This window comes from Physeter macrocephalus, unplaced genomic scaffold, assembly GCF_002837175.3.
Source record: "Physeter macrocephalus isolate SW-GA unplaced genomic scaffold, ASM283717v5 random_586, whole genome shotgun sequence".
NCBI classification, from domain to species: domain Eukaryota; kingdom Metazoa; phylum Chordata; class Mammalia; order Artiodactyla; family Physeteridae; genus Physeter; species Physeter macrocephalus.
This window is the reverse complement of record NW_021146009.1, coordinates 30,161-50,000: the sequence shown is the minus strand read 5'-3', so window position 1 is coordinate 50,000 and position 19,840 is coordinate 30,161. Positions and strand designations below refer to the sequence as shown.

At 52.9% G+C, this 19,840-nt stretch overlaps 3 protein-coding genes across 6 annotated transcripts; 1 reads left to right on the top strand and 2 right to left on the bottom strand.

Moving 5' to 3' along the window:
- Nucleotides 1–6: 6 nt before the first annotated feature.
- RGP1 (RGP1 homolog, RAB6A GEF complex partner 1) lies at nucleotides 7–13,740 on the bottom strand. 4 transcript variants are annotated; one of them, XM_055083266.1, is made up of 10 exons: nucleotides 13,682–13,740; nucleotides 10,826–10,913; nucleotides 3,397–3,531; nucleotides 2,885–3,021; nucleotides 2,511–2,594; nucleotides 2,260–2,409; nucleotides 1,839–1,985; nucleotides 1,500–1,627; nucleotides 1,102–1,291; nucleotides 7–595 (listed from the first exon to the last, which is right to left on the bottom strand). In XM_055083266.1, the coding sequence occupies exons 1-10, from the start codon at nucleotides 13,728–13,730 to the stop codon at nucleotides 372–374; spliced, it is 1,332 nt and encodes a 443-aa protein (XP_054939241.1). In that variant the 5' UTR covers nucleotides 13,731–13,740; the 3' UTR covers nucleotides 7–371. The 4 variants fall into 4 exon arrangements, with proteins under 4 accessions (XP_054939241.1, XP_028341983.1, XP_023981889.1 ...); XM_028486182.1 differs by lacking the exons at nucleotides 10,826–10,913; nucleotides 13,682–13,740 and adding an exon at nucleotides 4,088–4,313; XM_024126121.2 differs by lacking the exons at nucleotides 10,826–10,913; nucleotides 13,682–13,740 and adding an exon at nucleotides 3,879–3,988.
- On the top strand, nucleotides 4,322–15,707 carry GBA2 (glucosylceramidase beta 2). The gene is made up of 18 exons (XM_055083267.1): nucleotides 4,322–4,932; nucleotides 8,040–8,131; nucleotides 8,428–8,543; nucleotides 10,621–10,839; nucleotides 11,146–11,385; nucleotides 11,605–11,707; nucleotides 11,866–12,019; nucleotides 12,110–12,235; nucleotides 12,435–12,607; nucleotides 12,847–12,951; nucleotides 13,280–13,387; nucleotides 13,488–13,639; nucleotides 13,762–13,868; nucleotides 14,016–14,158; nucleotides 14,238–14,289; nucleotides 14,461–14,530; nucleotides 14,630–14,821; nucleotides 15,118–15,707. The coding sequence occupies exons 1-18, from the start codon at nucleotides 4,598–4,600 to the stop codon at nucleotides 15,406–15,408; spliced, it is 2,778 nt and encodes a 925-aa protein (XP_054939242.1). The 5' UTR covers nucleotides 4,322–4,597; the 3' UTR covers nucleotides 15,409–15,707.
- Nucleotides 15,708–15,813: 106 nt separating this feature from the next.
- CREB3 (cAMP responsive element binding protein 3) lies at nucleotides 15,814–19,738 on the bottom strand. The gene is made up of 10 exons (XM_007108561.3): nucleotides 19,641–19,738; nucleotides 19,408–19,545; nucleotides 19,155–19,302; nucleotides 19,009–19,076; nucleotides 18,803–18,901; nucleotides 17,488–17,594; nucleotides 17,154–17,222; nucleotides 16,426–16,510; nucleotides 16,238–16,322; nucleotides 15,814–16,159 (listed from the first exon to the last, which is right to left on the bottom strand). Exons 2-10 carry the CDS (start codon nucleotides 19,543–19,545, stop codon nucleotides 15,843–15,845), a joined length of 1,116 nt encoding a protein of 371 aa, XP_007108623.1. The 5' UTR covers nucleotides 19,641–19,738; the 3' UTR covers nucleotides 15,814–15,842.
- Nucleotides 19,739–19,840: the final 102 nt, after the last annotated feature.

The window sequence follows — 19,840 nt, the reverse complement described above, 5'->3', positions numbered from 1 at the left end:
TGAGGTACGTCAGGAGGCAGGAACGTGCAAGTTCTCCCTGGTGCAAAAATCGGACCCTCGGCTGCCCTGCAAAGGGGGAGGGCCCGACCCAGAGTGGGGCTCAGCTAACACCCCTATTCCTGCGGCTCCTGCTCCCCACTCCAGCTAAACTCAACTGGCCGCCCTTTTGCTGACTGCCCACTGCTGCTGCCACTTCCAGGGAAACCACTAGCAGCTTCCGATTTATTCTGAATAAATAAATGAATGCTACAGCCGAAAGCCTGCCTCTCATTATCTGTGCCACTGGACCCCAGGTGGAAAAAATGGGCCCTACTAGAGTCAGGTGCTGAGTTCTCAGGATCTTGAAGAAAGTAGTGCCACGTGGGCCAGTTTCAGATGGTTATGGTGCTGGTGCTGGGGCCTGGGGCCGCATATGAGGCCAGGGTAGGGCTTGTAGGCAGCACCTTGATGGGGAGGTCCCAGCTGAAGGTGTCCACGGGCACTTGCTCAGGCCCTGTCCAGGTGACAGGTTCGGGCTGTTCCATGGGAGGTAGGAGCACCAAACCTGGTTCTCGGGATGTTACAAATTCAAAATGCAAACGCCACTTCAGGGATACTGTGGGGAAAAAAGATAAAGGTAGAAGCATTAGAAGCCAGGAGTAAAACTCAATGACAGGATGTGGTTAGCAAATGAGAAAAAAAAAAAAACCTGTATTCAGGAAGAGCGGGGAGGTGTGGAGCAGGGAGCTAGGATCGAGAGTTTAGCTGAAGAAATCTAGTGTGTAAACTGGAACCACGACAGTAAGGACAATGGCATCAACTACCTAATAAGCCAAGTGTGGGACAGTCAAGACTTGGTAGCTTGAAGTAAATGCAATGGCGAGTCAGAGATCAGTGCATCACAGGGTCCCAGTGGGTAGGGGGAGTGAAGATGTGCAAAGCTGTTAAGAATTTAGGGGCCAGTGCACCCAGGAAACAGGTTGAAGGTCCGGGAAAGTGTTGAGGGTCAGAGGCTGGATGTGGGTATGTCTGGGAGTGTGTTAGGAATCAGGATTCATTATACGCTACCTAAGCGCAGCATCTTACCATGCCCCCCACCCCCGGTAATAGTCAGGGTCTCACCAACGGCTGTGCAGAAGCCTGGTGTGGAGCTGAGAGGGATGGGGAGGGAGAAGCTCGTTCTGGTTGTATGTAAGCAGGACTCCTGGTGCCGGGCATGAGTGACATGAGACACAGAGGGGGCACCCCCTGCCCCGCGGCGCCGCTGGTACTCAGGCTGCACACGCTCCTCCGTCTGTAAGCTCACTGAAAACTGGGAGCAAGAAGAGAAGTGCGTGTTGGCAGGTGCTGGCACGCGCTGACTCCGGGTGGGAGGGAAGCCCAATCTCACGCTGTTTTACCAGAGGGACCCTGGGTGACCTCACTGCCCATTTCTACCTGCCACCCCTCTTTATGCAGGCCCTCTCCTTCCACCCTAGACCTTCAGACCCAGTTCCCCCAAAGTCCCTCTCCTTTCTCACCTGCAAACAAGCTACAGTTCCTTCCCCTAAGTTTAAGGTCCCCACCACGTCCTCGCCAAGTCTGTATACAGATTTGAAGATGCCAAATGTCCCAACTTTTCCTCGGCCATCGCTGATGTTGTACAGATCTGGGGAAAATGGGACACAGTAAGCCTGGGGTCCACACTGGGGAATGTCTAGGGCTGGAAGCCAGAGGCCAAAAGGTGGGGCTTTTCCTTTAGAATCTGGGGTGAGGCATCACTGGATCCTCAGGAGAATGTGGCAGCTAGGGGACTCCGTCTCTGAGACAGGAATACTATGAGGGGAGGATGGGGTGGGGCAATGTGAAGGGCTTCTCACGGAGGCTGCGGCAGGATGTGGCAGCCATAAGGCGCTCCCCAGCCAGCTCAGCGAGCCATGAGTCCTTCTTGCCACATTCATCCTCTTCCAAGAATGGACTGGATGGGGCTACTGCCTCCTCCTGGGGAAAGCGGACATCTTGAAGGCCTGGAGACAAAATGAGTAGAGAGGTGGTGGGGGAGAAGAGAGAGAAGAGTAGTGCGTAGGGTTTTAGACTCCAACCTGAGAGGCCTGTAGGTAAGGGGCACCACGGCTGAGGTACGCATCTCACCTATGCTCCAGAACCTTCTCTCCCCAACCTCCTCACACCTGCACTAAGACCAGGAAGCTTCCCTCCAGCCCCTCTCACAAACCCTCTAAGGATCATTTCTGCTTTGGTGAGGCTCTTCTCCAGCCCTTCCCTCCAGGAACCCTTACTTACCAGTCAGCACAAGAACCCTCAGAGGGACCCTGAGTAAAGTGATGGGTGAGTTGACACGTTGGCAGCCAATGGTCAGTTTGTAGACATACTTGACTGACTGACCCCGAAAGGAGGGTGGTCCCTCTATAGGCAGCACTTCGCTGTAGGAGTCTGGTTGGGAGGTAGTAGTCAGGGCAGCCAGAAGCAGCCAGAGAGGTCCTCCCTCCAGGAGCCTTAGAAGGCAATCGAGGGGTCAGGGGGCAGTCACTCACATGATTTCGACTCTCCAGGGTCTAGCCTCAAGTCACAGAATAGGATTTTTGGTGGAGTGGAAAGGATACACTGACCCCTCTCACCTAGAAAAGATAAGACTGCAACTTAATAACCCCATTGTCTAGTACTGGAGAAGGCTAGCACAGCAAGTGGGGGCAGTAAGCACTGCCAACAAAGGGCAACCCACACCAAACCCACTCCTCTTTTCTCGTTGTGAGATAGGAACAGTTTTACACCGCCAAAGCAATAACTACATTCTCCCACATCCCCAGTGCGACAGAGACTATAATGACTCACCAGAACAATCTGACAGTTTCACCCTTGGGTAACAATGGTTCCATCCCCCTCCAAACGCAAATGCCCCATCTCTAACCTCGGTGTGGTTGAAAGACAGTCTGGCTCTCAGGCTGGACATCTGGCTGACTGGAGTCAGGGGGAGGCAGTGCTACTCGACTCTCACTGGCATGGAACTGGCAGTGGATTTGGGCACTGGCCCATGCCAGAGCCTCACTGTGGGAGGAGGAAAAAAGGACATCAGAGGGCAGTTCTTGACCTCACAAATGCTCCCCCAAACTCCCTACCACACTGAGAAGACCAACACAGTGAGGCGGCTGTCCTCTGGAGCAGAGAATCCAGAACCCCAAAGAGAAACCATTAAACAAAGAAAAGTATACTGGGTAAAAGGGGGAGTGGGGGAGGAGAGAGGAAAGGAGAGTGGAGGGCTATGTCACCCACATCTTCTGTTAAATAGCCTTTCCTACAATGAGAGCACAATGAGCAAGAAGGTGGTGCTGTAGTCACAGGACAACCTGAGCTCTGGCTCAGCACTATAGATACCAGGCTTCCTACCAGAAGGACCCCCTTCTTCAGTACCAGCATCCCCACCTGGATGCAGAAGTGGCCGTGGGGGGCAGGGGGTTGGTGACGGTCACCACACACTCCAGCGCCTCCCCTGCCAGAAACACAGGACCTCTGCTCAGCTCTGCTACCACTTCAATCATGGCAGCTCCGGAATCGGATCTAGAAGAAAACAAGGGGTATCAGAGGTCAGTACCACGGCCCGGAGGGGTGTCTCAGGTGAGCCTGGGGGTGAGGACCCGGGGAATGGGCGTTCAGCACCAGGGTGTCAGAGGGAAGCGCCCAGATTTGGGTTGCGGAAAGGCGGAAGGGAGGTATGGCGGCAGCTGACTCGGCACTGCGGAGGGAGAGGGAGTCGCTCTGGATCCCAGCCCCCCGCCCCTCTCAGCGCCTAATATTCCCCCAACCCCGCCGGGACCCCCAGGCCGCCTCTGCCCCCTTCCCTCGAGGTTCCACATCCCAGCCCAGGGCCACGGCCGCCCGGCATCTCGCGCCCCTACCCCGGACACCTCGCACGGTCGAAACTGGGGTCTCGGTGCACCTAGGCCCTCAGTCACCCGCCCCTCCGGGCCGGGACCTAGTGCGTGGCTGCGGCCGCGGCAGAGGCGGGACTTCCCTCGGCCCCCCCCACCTCTTCCCCCTGGGAGCCCCTTCCGGCCGGAAGCGCCCGGCCGGCAGGGCCGGAAGGGGCTCTAGTGGTCCCGCCGCCCTGGGTCACCTTCCCACGGGCTGGCACCCGGGTGCGAGCGCCGTCCCGGATACTGGCCGGCGGGACCCGGCGCCCACCCCTGGGGGGCCTGGTGCCACGGCCCAGGGACTGGGACGGGGCTGCCGCGAACTCCCAGGCCGGCCCCGGGGGCGGTGCCTGACGGGCTGGTCCCGGGGGCTCCTCCCCTCTCCGTGGGCCCAGTCGCTCTTTGGCAGGGCCAGCTAATCACCGCGGCCCAATGACGTCGAGGCCCGATCCTTCCCGCCCAGGACCCAGAGAGACAACCGAGGGGGAGACCGTGGCAGCTTTATTGCTCTCGCCGCCACCGCAGCAGCAGCAACAGCTCCCCGGCTCCACGGAGACACCAGCTCACCTCAGCTTTCCCCAGAGGCCGACCCTCCGAGGGAACACCTAACAACAATCCGCGCCCACATCTGGGTTTGTCTGGCCAGATACTTTGTACCAGAAAGCTCGGGAACCGAGACCACCGAGGTCGTGGGGACCCAGAATCCAGGGACTATGAGAACCGGAGTCCCAGCCTCGGAACAGACCAGCTGTGCCAAAGGGGATCCACACGCTTATTGCCCTGAAAATACTGGAGGCACTGAGGCTGTGCAAGTTACAGACTGCCAGAACCCTGAGGAGAGTCGACCCCAGAATGAGCAGGGCTACAGCAATCCGCAGGACTTTGGGCAGCTGATGGCTTCCTATGAGGGTAAAGCCAAGGGCTACCAGGTGCCTCCCTTTGGCTGGCGCATCTGCCTGGCTCACGAGTTTGCAGAGAAGAGGAAACCCTTTAATGCCAACAATGTCTCGCTAAGCAACCTAATGAAGCATTTGGGCATGGGCTTGAGGTGAGTAGATCCCATTGCTAGACTGCCTTATACCTCACTTTGTTCCAGCAGAGGCAGGAAAGGGTGAGAAAGTAGGTGGATACCTTGTCCTAGTCTGGTGGCCCCCATTCCCAACATAATTCTTAAGCCCATGGTTTTGGAGGGTGAGACCAGGTCACATCTCTTTGCAACCCCCTTCCTTCCAGTAACTTGTCTTTTTAGCAAGAAAGAGCAGGAGCATTTGGGCCTTGTAGTCATTTAGGCTCCCTCTCACATACACCCTCTTTTCCAGAGATTGCTCTTTAGGATTAGCTATACTTTGTGACAAGGTAGGAAGGGATACTCTGGCAGCTGTGGTACTGATACAATGTTGTTTTCTGGGGAGGGGGCGGGATTCCCAGCCCCAGATTCTCCTGAGCAGCTGGAGTATTCATTGAACTTTTTTTAGGCACAGCATTTAATAGTCCCAACACCCATCAGCTTCTTTCCTCAAGTTTTGGCTCCAGGGAGAGGGTGAGAGCCTTCCTGCTCTCAACCATAAGGAGAGAGCGATAAGAGGTGCTGTTCACTCTATTCTGGAATAGACGGCCCGTTATATAAAAAGCAAAGACCTTTGACCAGAGAGGCACTGCCTTAGGGGTCCCCAGAGCTTAGTAATAATCTTCCAGAGCATTTCCTGGTCTCCCCCCACACAAGGGTGGCAGACACTCCAAGAGCTTATCCTGGGCTGTAGAACTCCTCCAGATCCCTCCAGATCCCCACTGAGTTCAAAGACTAGTGATGGGGCCAAGACCTATTAACAGGAACAGGTGGATGTGAGAACAGAAAGCATCACCCAGAGGTCATCCTGAGTCAGTCCACACAGTAAACACAGAGCTGGGGAGGGAGGCTTAAAGTTCGGGAAACCCAGCCCTGGTAACCTCTTAAATAAGGGCTCCTTCTCTTCTGCAGTCAGTGCTCTGGGGCTGGGGTGGGGAGCCCGTGTACCTAACCCAAGCCCTAGGCAGTGGGACGGGCCTGTCGCTGCCTGGGTATCTGACTCCTTTGCCAGTTCCCCTGGGTGGCCTGTACCAGACAAAAATAATCCCTCCAGGCTGCTTCTGAAATTGACCCAGCCTAGTTTTGACCCCAAAAGGCTTTGGGTCAAAATAGGATCTAGGGCTGGGGTACTGAGAGCAGCACATTGGGGTGCACGTGGTGGGGACACTGAGGTCAAGAACCCATCTGTAGGCATCCTAGCCCCCCAGTCCCTAAGTATGAGCCGAATCACAGAGGCCTGAAGCTGTGCTCAGCCCCCTGGACTTGGCTCTCCATCCCAGGACAGGGTGGGGATCACAGACACAGGGGATTTGGAATGAGATGAGGTCCTGCATTGAGGAGAAAGCAGGGGTGAGACGAGGAAGAATTCTGAATAATTATTCTTAAGTGGGGGCTGAAATAATGGAAAAGGCCGAATAGGTCAGGAATGGCCAGCAGCTAAGTGGAGTGAGAGAAAGGTGGGCTCTGAGAGGGATCTGAACTGGGGGTAGGTACTGTGATCAGGAGCTCCAGCAAGACAGAGTTCTCTTGGCCTTAGAGCAGTAAGAACTCAATTTTGGTTGCTCTCCCTTTCAGCCAGAATCCATTCATTCAATAAATATGTATTGAGTGCTTGTTCTGCGCCTGATACTCCTTTGTTCTGCCTATCTTCATATCTTGCATTTCTCCCTCACTGCCCTAATCCGCGCTGTGCCCTCCCTCCCTTCACCAATCCTTTGTGGCCTCCAGTTTCAAAGTCCAGTTTCCTCGAAGCTGGCAAAGAAGGTCTGCCTTCCCATCATCCCATCCTTCGTCTTCCCCCCCTCTCCTCTCACCCCCAGAATGAACCCTCCCTGTTCTTTAGTCAGATTTTCCCTCCCCTTGCTCCTGTCCCTGTTCATTTCTCTTATGCCCCATTGTCTGTACATATGTTCTTTGTAAATTCAGCAAATAGTTACTGACTGCAGACCATGTGCCCTGCCCTGTGCTTGAAGCTGTGGGTAATAATCAGCTAGTCCTTGTCACTGTCCCTTTCCCCGAGAAACTTAAAAGTATGTCAGATTCACATGAGGAACACTAAAATAACAGGACAGTGTCTGATTGGGAGTTGAGACAGTGTATGCACGGATATTCCACTTTGTGGCTTTTCTGTCTACTGTGCCATTTGCCCTTCCAACCATTCCTTGAGGTAGGAAGGGCAAGAGGCATCCCCATTTTGTAGATGAGGAAAGTAAACCTCAGTGGGGTTACCCAATTACATGGTTACAAGTGGTGTGCTTGAACAATGTGTATAAACTAGCTGGTGAGGGAGAAGAGTGGAATTGGGAGAGAGTTTGGCAGGGCAGCGGTTGCTTAATGAGGACCCACTGAACGGGAGTTTGTAGGAAGGAAGATTAGAAAACAGACTGAGAGAGATGTCAAAGCCTTGAATCCCAAATAGAATCATTTGCCTATTGGATACAGAGCTGTGATAAGACCAGGAAAATGTTGTGGTTTTTAGAAGGCTTTACTGGGATATTATGAGAAAGCAAAGTTAGAGAGCTTACAGTTTAAATGCTGAACTTAAAAGAAAAAGACAAAAAAAAAGAAAAAGACTTAAAAGGAAATGCCTCCAAATGTAAACACTGGTTGTATATGGGTGGGATTTTTTTCACCTTCCACCTAGTGCATTCTCCAAATTTTCACCTTTCATAATCAGGAAGAAAAATCATCATTTTAAAAAGAAGAAAGTTATCGCAGCAGCCTATGCCTGTATGTGGGGTGCGAGGGATTATAAATCAGGAAACCATAACTGGCCCTTTCAGCACCTCAGACGAAAGTTCCTGGAGTAAATTAAAGCAGTGGTGGTGGAGTTAGTGGTGTGGAAAGATCAGAAAGCTCCGTCTAAGGAGAGTAGAGAGGAGAAACAAAGACAGTCCCATACTGTGACCTGGGGTAACTGGGAAGATGAGAGGACCTTGAATTGTGGAGATGTTGAGAGTAGGAGAGGTTTGGAAGTGAAGGCGATGGGTCCTCGGGACATTTAATGGGAAGTCACAGCTGGGTGTCCAAAGAGAGGCTGGTGACTGCTGCCCGCTGCCCCTCCACTCACACTGCCCCTTGCTCCTTAGGTACTTGCAGTGGTGGTACCGGAAGACCCAGGTGGAGAAGAAGACACCTTTCATCGACCTCATCAACTCTGTGCCCCTGAGACAGATCTATGGTGAGCCTCACTCCAGCTCTCCCCAGTCAGAGAGGGCCCAGTGTCCAGGCCTACTGCAGAGCTAGGCAAAGAGGCTTTCAGCTTATTTAAGTTGCACTGACCCATCCCCTAGGGTTTTTTCCCCAGCTTTATTGAGCTATAACTGACATATAACATTGTGTAAGTGTAAAATGTACAATGTGTCGATTTGATATCCCCATGGTGTTTAGAGGAACCCATCTTTATAGTCTAAAAAGTGAGAAATGGGCTCATTTTCCTCTCCCATGCCCCACTAACCATCCTGATTCTTTCTCTAGGTTGTCCCTTGGGTGGCATTGGGGGAGGCACTATCACCAGAGGCTGGAGAGGCCAGTTCTGTCGTTGGCAGCTTAATCCTGGAATGTACCAGCACCAAACAGTCATTGCTGATCAAGTAAGAGCCAGGAGGTGGAGGAGAGGTCCAGGCAGTACTACCCAGGCCAGGAAGGGTCTCTTCGCTAGTGAAGGATGTGGCAATTAGAGATGTACATGATTCAGTCCAGTAAGTACTCTCAGGATGCTTTCCGTGTGCCCAGCCCTGTGCTAGGATGTACCATAGGAACGAGACACTCAGAGCACACGTTCCCTAAAAGAAAAAAGGTACCCCTGTGCCCTTCATTTTCTAGTAAATGCCTCCTACCTACTTTGCTGCCCCAGTTCCACTAGCTGAGCCAGTACCCAGCCACAGAGAGTCAGAGAATTCCAGGATCACTTAACCTGGTTGAAAGATCAGAAGGGAAAACAAACCAACAGTCTACAAATGCACAGGAAGACAGGATGCACAGAGCGCCCACTGCTCGCCCTGATTTGCCAGGCTTCAGCCAGAGGCCAGCTTCTCTGCTGGTGGTCACTCCTCTGGAGGTCTTTCTGGCTGGGGGCCTGGGAAGCCCCTCTCCCAGGCATAGATCTCCAGACTTCTTCCCTTTTCTGAAGCTTCACTTCTTTTCCCTGTGTTCCTTCATCAAGGAGTGATGAAGGCCTTTGAATGCCAGAGGCATGTGGCCTACCTTTCATCATATCTCTCTAGTGCCCTCCCATGTTGAGTTGTCCACCAAGTTCCTATTTCCTGTCTGAGGGAGGCCTCCAGCTTCCAGCTTATCTTCAAAGGAGAAATGACTAGCAGACCTTGAGTCCTGTTAATGATAATGCCCTTCCTAGTTCAGGTTTACCAGCCTTGCCCAATGCCCCAAGCTTCCTCTGTGGCTCATCCCTGAGGTATCCTGGGGGAATGTCTTCCAGCCTTGTGCCTCTTTTGTATAATATTTAATATTTAAAGACAGTCCTACAAGGGAAGTACCATTATTAGGTCTATTTTACACATGAGGAAACTAAGATTCAAAGAGATTTAGTAACGTGCCCAAGGTCACATGGTTAGTAAATGGAAGCACAGGAATTCAGAACCAGTTTTCTCTGCGGTTAAAAGCCCGTGGTCTTAACCATTACCTACTATTCCAACAACATAAAAAATTATTTGATATATACATTAAACATAACAGGCATATATACATTAAAGATATCGGCATACTTTGAACCAAGGAACAGATATTAATCCCTCATAGCCCTCCCTTCCAAAGGAGTCAGGGAGTCAGAATGTGAGCACATTTTTTTTTTTTTTTTTTTTTTTTTTTTTTTGCGGTACGCGGGCCTCTCACTGCTGTGGCCTCTCCTGTTGTGGAGCACAGGCTCTGGACGCACAGGCTCAGCAGCCATGGCTCACAGGCCCAGCCGCTCCGCGGCATGTGGGATCCTCCCAGACTGGGGCACGAACCTGTGTCCCCTGCATCGGCAGGCGGATTCTCAACCACTGCGCCACCAGGGAAGCCCGTGAGCACATTATAACATGCTAGACTAGAGGGGTAGGGGGACACACAGGAGAATGACTCACTGCTTGAGGAGAGGAGATGGCATTTGACCTAGGCCTTGAAGGATGAGGGGTTTTACCAAATGGAGAATGAACATGAGCAAAAGCGTGGAGGAGGAAATGTAGTGTTCTCAAGGAACAGTATTTGATATGAGCAGAATATAAGGGCTTGAACAGGTAATGAGTCTGATGGGCTGGGAGAGGCCACATCAATAAGGGCCTTGAAAGCCAGGTAGATGAGTTTAGACTTTAGCCTGAGGGCCACCGGGAGTCACTGAAACATTATAAACACAGACTAACATATCTTCATTTCTCTGTAAGAAAGATCAGTCTGAAATCCAAATGAGAAGAGGCAGAGGGTAAAAGCAGAGATGGTGAGGGCCTGGCTTAGGGCACTAAGACCACATTAGTGAGAAGGGAGATAGATGGGGGAGGCACGACTCGGTGGTTACTCCGAGCTTGGGGGGAAGGCCTGTGGGATGAGTGAGGCTGTGGTGCATTGGTCACCACCGCGGGCTCTGGCAGGGCAGGAGCTGCTCTGAGGAGAGGGAGACTTGTTTGAGGTACCTGTGGGTTACCCCATTCCAGCCCATGTACCTTCTTGGTTTAGTTCACAGTGTGTTTGCGCCGGAAAGGGCAGACCGTGTACCAGCAAGTCCTGTCTGTGGAGCACCCGAGTGTCCTGCACAGCTGGAACTGGGGCCTGTGTGGGTACTTTGCATTCTACCACGCCCTCTATCCCCGAGCCTGGACTGTCTATCAGCTTCCTGGCCAAAATGTCACCCTCACCTGCCGCCAGATCACACCCATCTTACCCCATGACTACCAGGTGAGGCTCCCCTTCTGTGTTTCCTCCATTGCTCTCCCTTCCCCAGGATCTGTCTCTCCTGGAAGTTCCATGACCTATGCAAGAGGGGGTGGAGAGTGAACATCATGCTGGTTTCCCAGGACCACTGCCCAATTGGTCTTTTGTCTCCTGGCAGACAGCCTGCCAGGCAATATGGGGAGATGCAAGTGGAAGACAGAGTATATTGCCGGGTATTTGAGTCAGATCCTCGGTGCCAAGGACTGATCCTGGGGAGTGGGGCCAGAAGGGATACGCTGGGACCATCTGAGTCTGATCTTCTGCTCCCAGGACAGCAGCCTGCCTGTAGGAGTCTTTGTGTGGGATGTGGAAAATGAAGGGGATGAAGCCCTGGACGTGTCCATCATGTTCTCCATGCGGAATGGACTGGGGGGTGAAGACGATGCCCCAGGGGGCTTGTGGAATGAGCCCTTCTGTCTGGAGCGTGATGGGGAGACTGTACAGGGGCTGCTTCTGCATCATCCAACCCCTCCAAATCCCTACACGATGGCTGTGGCTGCACGACTCACGGTATGGAGGAGCCTGCCCCATACCATAGCCTCTGAACCCCTACTCTCAGCCTGGCCCGAGCCCACCCCCCATGCCACCATGGTCTCTTCACTTCCTCAACTCCTGAGTCCCACCCTCACCACCCTAGCCTCTGGAACTTGGAGGTGGGAAGATATTCAGGAGTCAGGAGCTGGCGTACCTGTGGAGTTTCTCCTCACAGAGTCTTTGGCCCCTTAACAGGCAGATACCATGGTAACCCACCTCACAGCCTTTGACCCTGACAGCGCGGGGCAGCAGGTGTGGCAGGATCTACTTCAGGATGGACAGCTGGACTCCCTCGCTGGTGATGGGGGGTCTGACAGGGAGGTGGTGGGAAGAGAGTTTGTCCCTGTTTTGGGAGCAGGGGTGGGAGGCCTGGTAATAAGCAGGCTTTATTCCCATGTTAGGGACCCCTGCGGCTGAAGGGGGTGCCTGTGCTGATTCATCTTGTGCTTCTCTCAGGCCAAAGCCCCCCCTCGCAGAAAGGAGTAGGCATCGCTGGGGCTGTGTGTGTTATGGGTAAGCTGCCACCTCGAGGCCAGCGCCGCTTGGAGTTCTCACTGGCTTGGGACATGCCCAGAATCATGTTTGGAGCAAAGGGCCAGGTCTACTACAGGTGATGGGAATGAGAGAGCACAGGGTCCATGGTGCTGGGGCTCTGAGCTGGAGCCCACATTCTCATCCCTCCCCTTTCTCTCCACCCCAGGCGGTACACAAGGTTCTTTGGCCCAGATGGTGATGCAGCACCCACCCTTAGCCACTATGCACTGTGCCGATATGCAGACTGGGAAGAGAGGATCTCGGCTTGGCAGAGCCCGGTATTGGATGACAGGTGCCAATGGGGCCCATCTCTTGCCTTTCTCCCAGGCACTCACACCTCAAGTGGGACTCCTTGATTCAGTCTCCACCCGCCAAAGGCAGCAGAGTTGGGCTGGGATTCACTTGGGACCCCTACTCTGCTGAACCCCAGAATCCATCCTTTCCTGGGAGGTCCACACTCTTTAGACCATTCCCTTCTCCTGACTCCCCAGATCCTTGCCTGCCTGGTACAAATCTGCGCTGTTCAATGAACTATACTTCCTGGCTGATGGGGGCACAGTATGGCTGGAAGTTCCTGAGGACTGCCTACGAAAGGAGCTGGTGGGGAGCATGTGTCAGCTCCGCCCCCTCCTACGAGAGTATGGTCGATTCGGCTACCTTGAAGGTATGGGCTGCTGGTGCACGCAGTATGGCAGGCCATATCCATGAGGCCAGTTGGTGCCCTGCCCCCAGGCGGGATGATGGGTTTTGCCTATCCCAGGGTACTGGTTGGGATGATGGGGTTAAGTGTCAGGTATGGAGTGTGAAGGTGCCCCACCCCCAATGCTAGAGGAGCAGCTAGGCAGAGCAATATGAAAGAGCAGCAGGAATCCTGGCAACAGTGTGTCTCCCTCATTCCTCCAGGCCAGGAATATCGCATGTACAACACATATGATGTCCACTTTTACGCTTCCTTTGCCCTCGTCATGCTCTGGCCCAAACTCGAGCTCAGCCTGCAGTATGACATGGGTGAGGGTCCCTTTTGTGCCTCTTCTGCCCTCTTAGCTCTCCACGCCCCTGAACCTTTGTGGTCCCTCACACTGTCTCTTCCACCCAAACATAATGTGGATCCTGCTTATTGGTTCCCCTCTGGAGTCGCACACACACAGTTCTGTGCCCTACCCCAAGCCTACCCATTCCCTGCCCCGCCCCCCCCCCCCCCCCCCCCCGTCTCTGCCCCCCCCCCCCCCCCCCCCCCCCCCGGAGTCGCACACACACAGTTCTGTGCCCTACCCCAAGCCTACCCATTCCCTGCCCCGCCCCCCCCCCCCCCCCGCTTGTGTATCTGCTCCCCCAGCTCTGGCCACTCTCAGGGAGGACCTGGCACAGCAACGGTACCTGATGAGTGGGATAATAGCACCTGTGAAAAGGAGGAACGTCGTGCCCCATGATGTTGGGGATCCAGGTAAAAGTCCCTCAACCACAAATGAGCTTCTCTTCCTCAATTTTTGCACCCTTTACCCTACCCTGCAGTGCAGATGAACCAGGTTTTCTCCCCTCCCCAGATGATGAGCCATGGCTCCGGGTCAATGCATATGTGGTCCATGATACTGCGGACTGGAAGGACCTGAACCTGAAGTTTGTGCTGCAGGTTTATCGGGACTATTACCTGACGGGTGACCACTGCTTCCTGAGGGACATGTGGCCTGTGTGTCTGGTAAGGGATGCATGTGCAGTGGTCATGCCAGGGGCATGCTACCTGGTGTTTGGGGAGAGCCCATCTGGCTACTGTTGTCTTTTCTTAGCATCTAGGTCTTCAGTATCTTGGTCCCTCTCTAGGCCGTGATGGAGTCTGAAATGAAGTTTGACAAGGACCAAGATGGACTCATTGAGAATGGAGGCTATGCAGACCAAACCTATGATGGATGGGTCACCACAGGCCCCAGGTTGGGGGGTAGGGATTTCCAGGGGCCTGAGGTGGGGAACTGGGCAGCAAGGGATTGTGGGCTTAAGGAAGAGTGACTGCCTATTATTTCTACATGGGAGTGGCTAGAGCTGCCAGGCTAATTCCCTGAACCTGTGTCTCTGATCAGTGCTTACTGTGGAGGCCTGTGGCTGGCAGCTGTGGCTGTGATGGTCAAGATGGCTGTTCTGTGTGGGGCACAGGAGGTCCAAGATAAATTTTCTTCCATCCTTAGCCGGGGCCAAGAAGCCTATGAGAGACTGCTGTGGAATGGTGAGTTAGGGGATCCTAAGGAATCTTAAGGCAGCTCTGGGGAGGTAAGGAGCCTTACTTTGTCCTTCCCCTCCTCCAGGCCGCTATTACAACTATGACTGCAGCTCTCAGCCTCAGTCCTATAGCATCATGTCTGACCAGTGTGCTGGCCAGTGGTTCCTGAGAGATGACTGCTCTGTGTGGGGCACAGGAGGTCCAGGATAAATGTTCTTCCATCCTTAGCTGGGGCCAAGAGGCCTGTGAGAGACTGCTGTGGAGTGGCCGCTATTACAACTATGCAGTGCTCAGCCTCAGTCCTATAGCATCATGTCTGACCAGTGTGCTGGCCAGTGGTTCCTGAGGGCCAGTGGCCTAGGAGAAGGAGACAGTGAGGTGAGAGACTAGGAGGAGGAACCGGAGAGAAAGGTAAGGGTTTTTCCTGGAGGTGGGAACCAAGTTTAAGAGACTGTGTTTCTTCCCTTGCCCCACTAGGTATTTCCTACCCCACATGTGGTCCGTGCTCTCCAAACTATCTTTGAGTTCAATGTCCAGGGCTTTGCAGGAGGGGCCATGGGGGCTGTGAATGGAATGCAGCCCCATGGTGTTCCTGATAGATCCAGTGTCCAGTCTGATGAAGTCTGGGTGGGTGTGGTCTACGGGCTGGCAGCCACCATGATCCAAGAGGTAATTCACTCCCTTCCCCATCTCTCTGCCATCTGTACCTTGGCCTAGCAAACTTCCTCAGCCATCAAACTTCTGTACAGCCTAATTCAATGTCATCTTATGCATCTAGAGAGCTCCCCCGCTTTTCCCTGGCATGCATTCTATCTCCTGCCTTCAGGCTTCTGCCTGTGAGTCAAGTTTCTCTCTCCCACTCGCTGGGAACTCCCTGAGGGCACAGACCCTATTCTCTCCGTCTGTCCAGCTGAAATAGCTACTCAGGGGTTGCCAAGTAATATGACTGCCATCTCTCCTGACAGGGGCTGACTTGGGAGGGCTTCCAGACAGCTGAAGGCTGCTACCGTACTGTGTGGGAGCGCCTGGGCCTGGCCTTCCAGACGCCTGAGGCGTACTGCCAGCAGCAGGTGTTCCGCTCGCTGGCCTACATGCGGCCGCTGAGCATCTGGGCCATGCAGCTGGCCCTGCAGCAGCAGCAGCAGCATAAAAAGGCCCCTGGGCCAATCACCAAACAGGACACAGGACTAAGCACCAGGCCCAAACTTGGACCAAAGGAAGCCGTGGCAAACCCAAGCCCAGAGTGCACCTCGTGAACTGTGGAGGGAGGCGCTAACAGCCCAGCCTTCAGCCTGGCCCTTCCTCCTCCTCCACACCCGCCCCCACTCTCCTGCAGCCCTGAGCCACCAGGACAATCATGCCCTCCCTTCTCCCTACCCAACCGCGCCAGTAAAGAGGGGTTGAGGGTGACCCATGCATCTGAATCACTTATTTATTTCTTTCTTCATCCCATCCTCTCACTGCATGAAGTGTTCAAGGAGGTCAGTTGATTCCCCCAGGCCCATTCATGGGGTGACAGACATACATGGGTACAAATAAAAGACCCAGAAAGCCAGTAAGTGTGGTGTGTTTGAGTCCTCAGACTTCCTGACAGGGCACCAGGACCTGAGGCGAGCCCCTTCTTGTCCCTTTTCCTCTGAACACAGACTGGGGGCAGCAGACCATGACTGAGGCCCCCACATCCTCACACCTAGCCTGAATATCTGCCCGGCAAGATAACAGACGTGGAGCTGTGGGTAGAGAGCCATCCTCCCTCACTTGTGAGATTTGTATGCAGGGGAGAGATGGGACCTGGGCAGGAGGACGTTGAGAAACTGTCAGGCAGTGGCAACTTCAGGGGAGGCTCTGCGCTAGGAGCTTGAGGCATGTGATAGAAGAGGCAGCAAGAATTGCTAGGAGCCTGGAGCTCATGGTCCAAGCTGTCCTTTGGTACCTCTGACTGCAGGGCAGGCAGCTCCAGCTGGGGAGGGTCCTCACTGGGGAGGGCACGAAGCTGGCGGGACAACACTGAGGAGACAAATGCTGTTCAGGGCAGGCCGGGCTTCTCCCCTAGCCCTTCCTTAATGGTATCCTCAAGGCTCTCACCTCCATGCTTAGCTGGCAGGCTCCCCCTTGTGTCCGACGAGTACATCACAGGTACGAAAAGGAGAAAGAAAGAGAACAGCAGGACCTAGAGCACAGGAGAAAAGAAATGAAGAAGAGCTTTGCTTTTGCATTGCACCCCTATCCCTGCCACCTGAGAAGAGAATCTCTCCTTCCATCACCATCCTCACCAAGACACAGGTGCTGCCGCTGCTGGCTTTGTTTGCTGTCTGAATCACGATGGCCTGGAGTCTCCTCAACTGATCCAAAAGGGACCTAGAGGAAGAGAGGGGACAGACAGCAGCCCCTGGCCTGGCACCCTGACATACAACAAAACCCTCCTGTTAAGTTCATCCCCTCCATCTGTGCACTGAATCCTCTCTTACTTTTGGACCTATTTTTGCAAGTGATCTCTTCCTCTCTGCGAACAAAATGCCTGACCTCACTAAAACAAACACACACGTCTCTGCCCTGATTTAAACTTTTGCAAACCCCTTCAGTGGTTCTGCACTGCCTGATCAGCTCTGCACACAATCCTCACCAGGGATTATACGTTCTCTACCTTCCAGCCCAACTCACCTGTGTTAGGGTTCCAGCCAGACTGGACTATGCTGTGTTCTCTCTGCCTAGAATGCTCCCCACACCTCCACCCCAGAATCCTATCTACTATCAAATGCCATCTGCCACATGAGGTCTTTCTTATTCCCTCCTTTCTCCTTCTTGATACTTATCCACAGTTACTTGTAAATTTATTCCCCGCTATTATGAGCTTCTTAGAATCAGAGATCCACTAAAGGCCAAGCACCAAACCTTACACGTGGGAGCTGCCTAGTTAGAAATCAAGTGTGGAGCAGGAGAAAGACTGAGACAGTATTAAATGTGAGGGATGAGAAAGGACTGATGTCGAAGAGTTGCTTACAGATTCTCTTCCTCTAGGAGCTGTACTTTGTTCTGTAGCTCCAGATTCTGGGCTGTGTATTTCAGGACCCTGGAGGAATAACAGGGAGTGGGGGCATGGCCTGTATCCTCCCTTCAAAAACCTAACACTTCCGGGCTTCCCTGGTGGCGCAGCGGTTGCCCGTCCGCCTGCCGATGCAGGGGAACCGGGTTCGCACCCCGGTCTGGGAGGATCCCACATGCCGCGGAGCGGCTGGAAAAAAAAAAAAAAAAAACACAAACAAAAAAAAAAAAAAAACCTAACACTTCCAATTACCTCTGTTCTCCCCACCCCCGAGTCCCGCTCCCTTTTATACCTGCTCTCTAAACGCCCCACATACACCTTCTTCTTCCTGCGGCTCTCTTGAGCAGACTTTTTGTTTCGAATCTTCCTCCGCACTCGTTTCAGAACTTGTTCCTCCATCTAAGAGAAGACAGGAAAAGGGGTATCATCCAAGACACATTAGACGAAAGAGTTTGAAGGCAACTGAGTTCGATCTTCCCAATGTGGAAATTCCTTCTACAGCTTCCCTGACCAACAGGCACTCTGCTTCTGTCTGAGTGCCTCCGAGGACCAGTTGTTAATGCCCTCACGAGCCAAACCAGTGTAACAATTTTATTAACTAAAAAAAAATTCCTTATCGTGAGCCAACGTCTGCCTCTATTATTTCTACCTATTGGACTTACCTAGCACCTGATCTCTGGGGCCGTAATAGAACAAAGGTCTTTGGCTATTTCAAAGCACTTGACATTTCTTCAGAGTTTAAAAAAAACTGGGCAAAAAACTTAACTCATCATCTTATCTACTCTTCTCAGGATGGACTGCATCCTCTTAATATCTGTCAAAGATCTGGGCTCAAAACTGGAAACTAAGATGCTTTCTAGCCAGTAAAAAGGAGAGCAAGATGATTACTGCCCTTCTAGCAGCAACGCTGTTAGATGACTGATATCCGAAGATACAGCTTCCAAACCCCATTCACTTTCTTAGTAGCCATATCACACTGTTGAGTCAACCTGTAATTTTTTTTTTCGCAGCTTGTGGAATCTTAGTTCCCCGACCAGGGATTGAACCCTGGCCCTCAGCAGTGAAAGCACAGAGTCCTAACCACTGGACTGCCAGGGAATTCCCTCAACTTGTACTTTTAAGAACTTAAAATTCTTTTAAACTTTCTGTTAATGAACATTGATTTCATCACAGTACCACAATGCTGTGCATGTGAAGCCGCCACTCACTGCTTGAAAATCGGGATTTTACACTTATTCTTGTTATACTACTCAATCCAGCCTTGATGAACCCTAATACTTAATTCTACTATTCAGCTATAGGTATATTAGCACGAAACCAGTGAAATATAAGGGTCAGGGCCCCATGCTTGCACAGTACTTTCCAAATCCCTTTACTAATATTACCCTGATAATTTTGAATTCTTACTTAAAAAGAACACCAAAATTTGTACAAGCCGTGCAAAACCACCATCTGCCCTTGCACCCAGCACACTAACTACATGCTCCAGCTTCCTAGTAACAACAAATGTGCTAATCTCTCACCTCAGTTCTTTTTCAAGTTACTGATATAAAATTAACAGAACTGGCCTACTTGGGACTCACAAACCTCCTCCAATGGAGTCTTACCTTAGTGAGAGGAAGCGTCCCAGGCAGGGTAAGCCCCTCCTTCTCCAAGAGCCTCTTCTCCTCCTCAGTCAGTATTAGCCTAGCAATCTCCTGGGGTTCCTGAGAGATGGGCAGCAGAGTTGCAAAGGGATGTCAGAACGGAATGGGGAATCCTGCCCCAATCCGTGCAATGCGGGAATAATCCTCCTGTAAATCAAGTCAAGTACCTGCTCTGCCGGCTCCTCCACATGCAGTGGAGTCATCTGAGCCCCCTCTTCTCCATATCTCTCATTATCTGCAAAAGAGAAAGTACGAATAGCCAGGCCCCGTGAGTCCTCTCCTCCCCCAAAACTTCACTTATTTTCAGACTTACCTAGATCTATGGAGACATGCTCCTGTGAGAGAGAATAGGTGTGATCATGGTGGACAAGACAGGAGTTAGAGTTGCTGAAAACGTTCAACGATGCTGGGGGACTCGGCAGGCAGCTCAGGAAATCCTCTACGTCCCAATTACTCAGAGCCTGCACAGGGTTCAGATTAACAGGCTTTAACCTATCACCACCCACTGCCTTAGGGACACACCCCACAATCGGCCCCGGGCCTCCCCGACTCAGACCCCTACCCACCTCAAAAAGTGGCAGCTCCCAACCCAGCGGAGCCGCCAAGGCCTCATCGGGCGCCGCCACCAAACCTCCGCTTTCCTCTAGCAGGAAGCCCAGCAGGTCATGGTCAACCGGGTCCAACGCCAGATCCATATGAGACATCTACGGAAAGGATGTGCAGAAACGCAGGAGTTCACCCCTCCACCCGGCCCCAATCCCCAACCCTACGCGCGACCCGGACCGGCAGTCGACCCCACCTATAGGCTCCTCAGCGGGAGTTTTCCTCCTAGCTGCTAGCAGGGTCTCTGAAAACGAACCCGCCTCCCAGACTCGATTCCCCGCAACTTCCAACACAACACAAGTGACGCACCTACCCGAGAAGCATTCCGGGACTTGGAGTTCCCCCCGACGCGGAAGCGGCGTCGGTGCGCGCCACGTCCCGGGCGCTATGCAAATA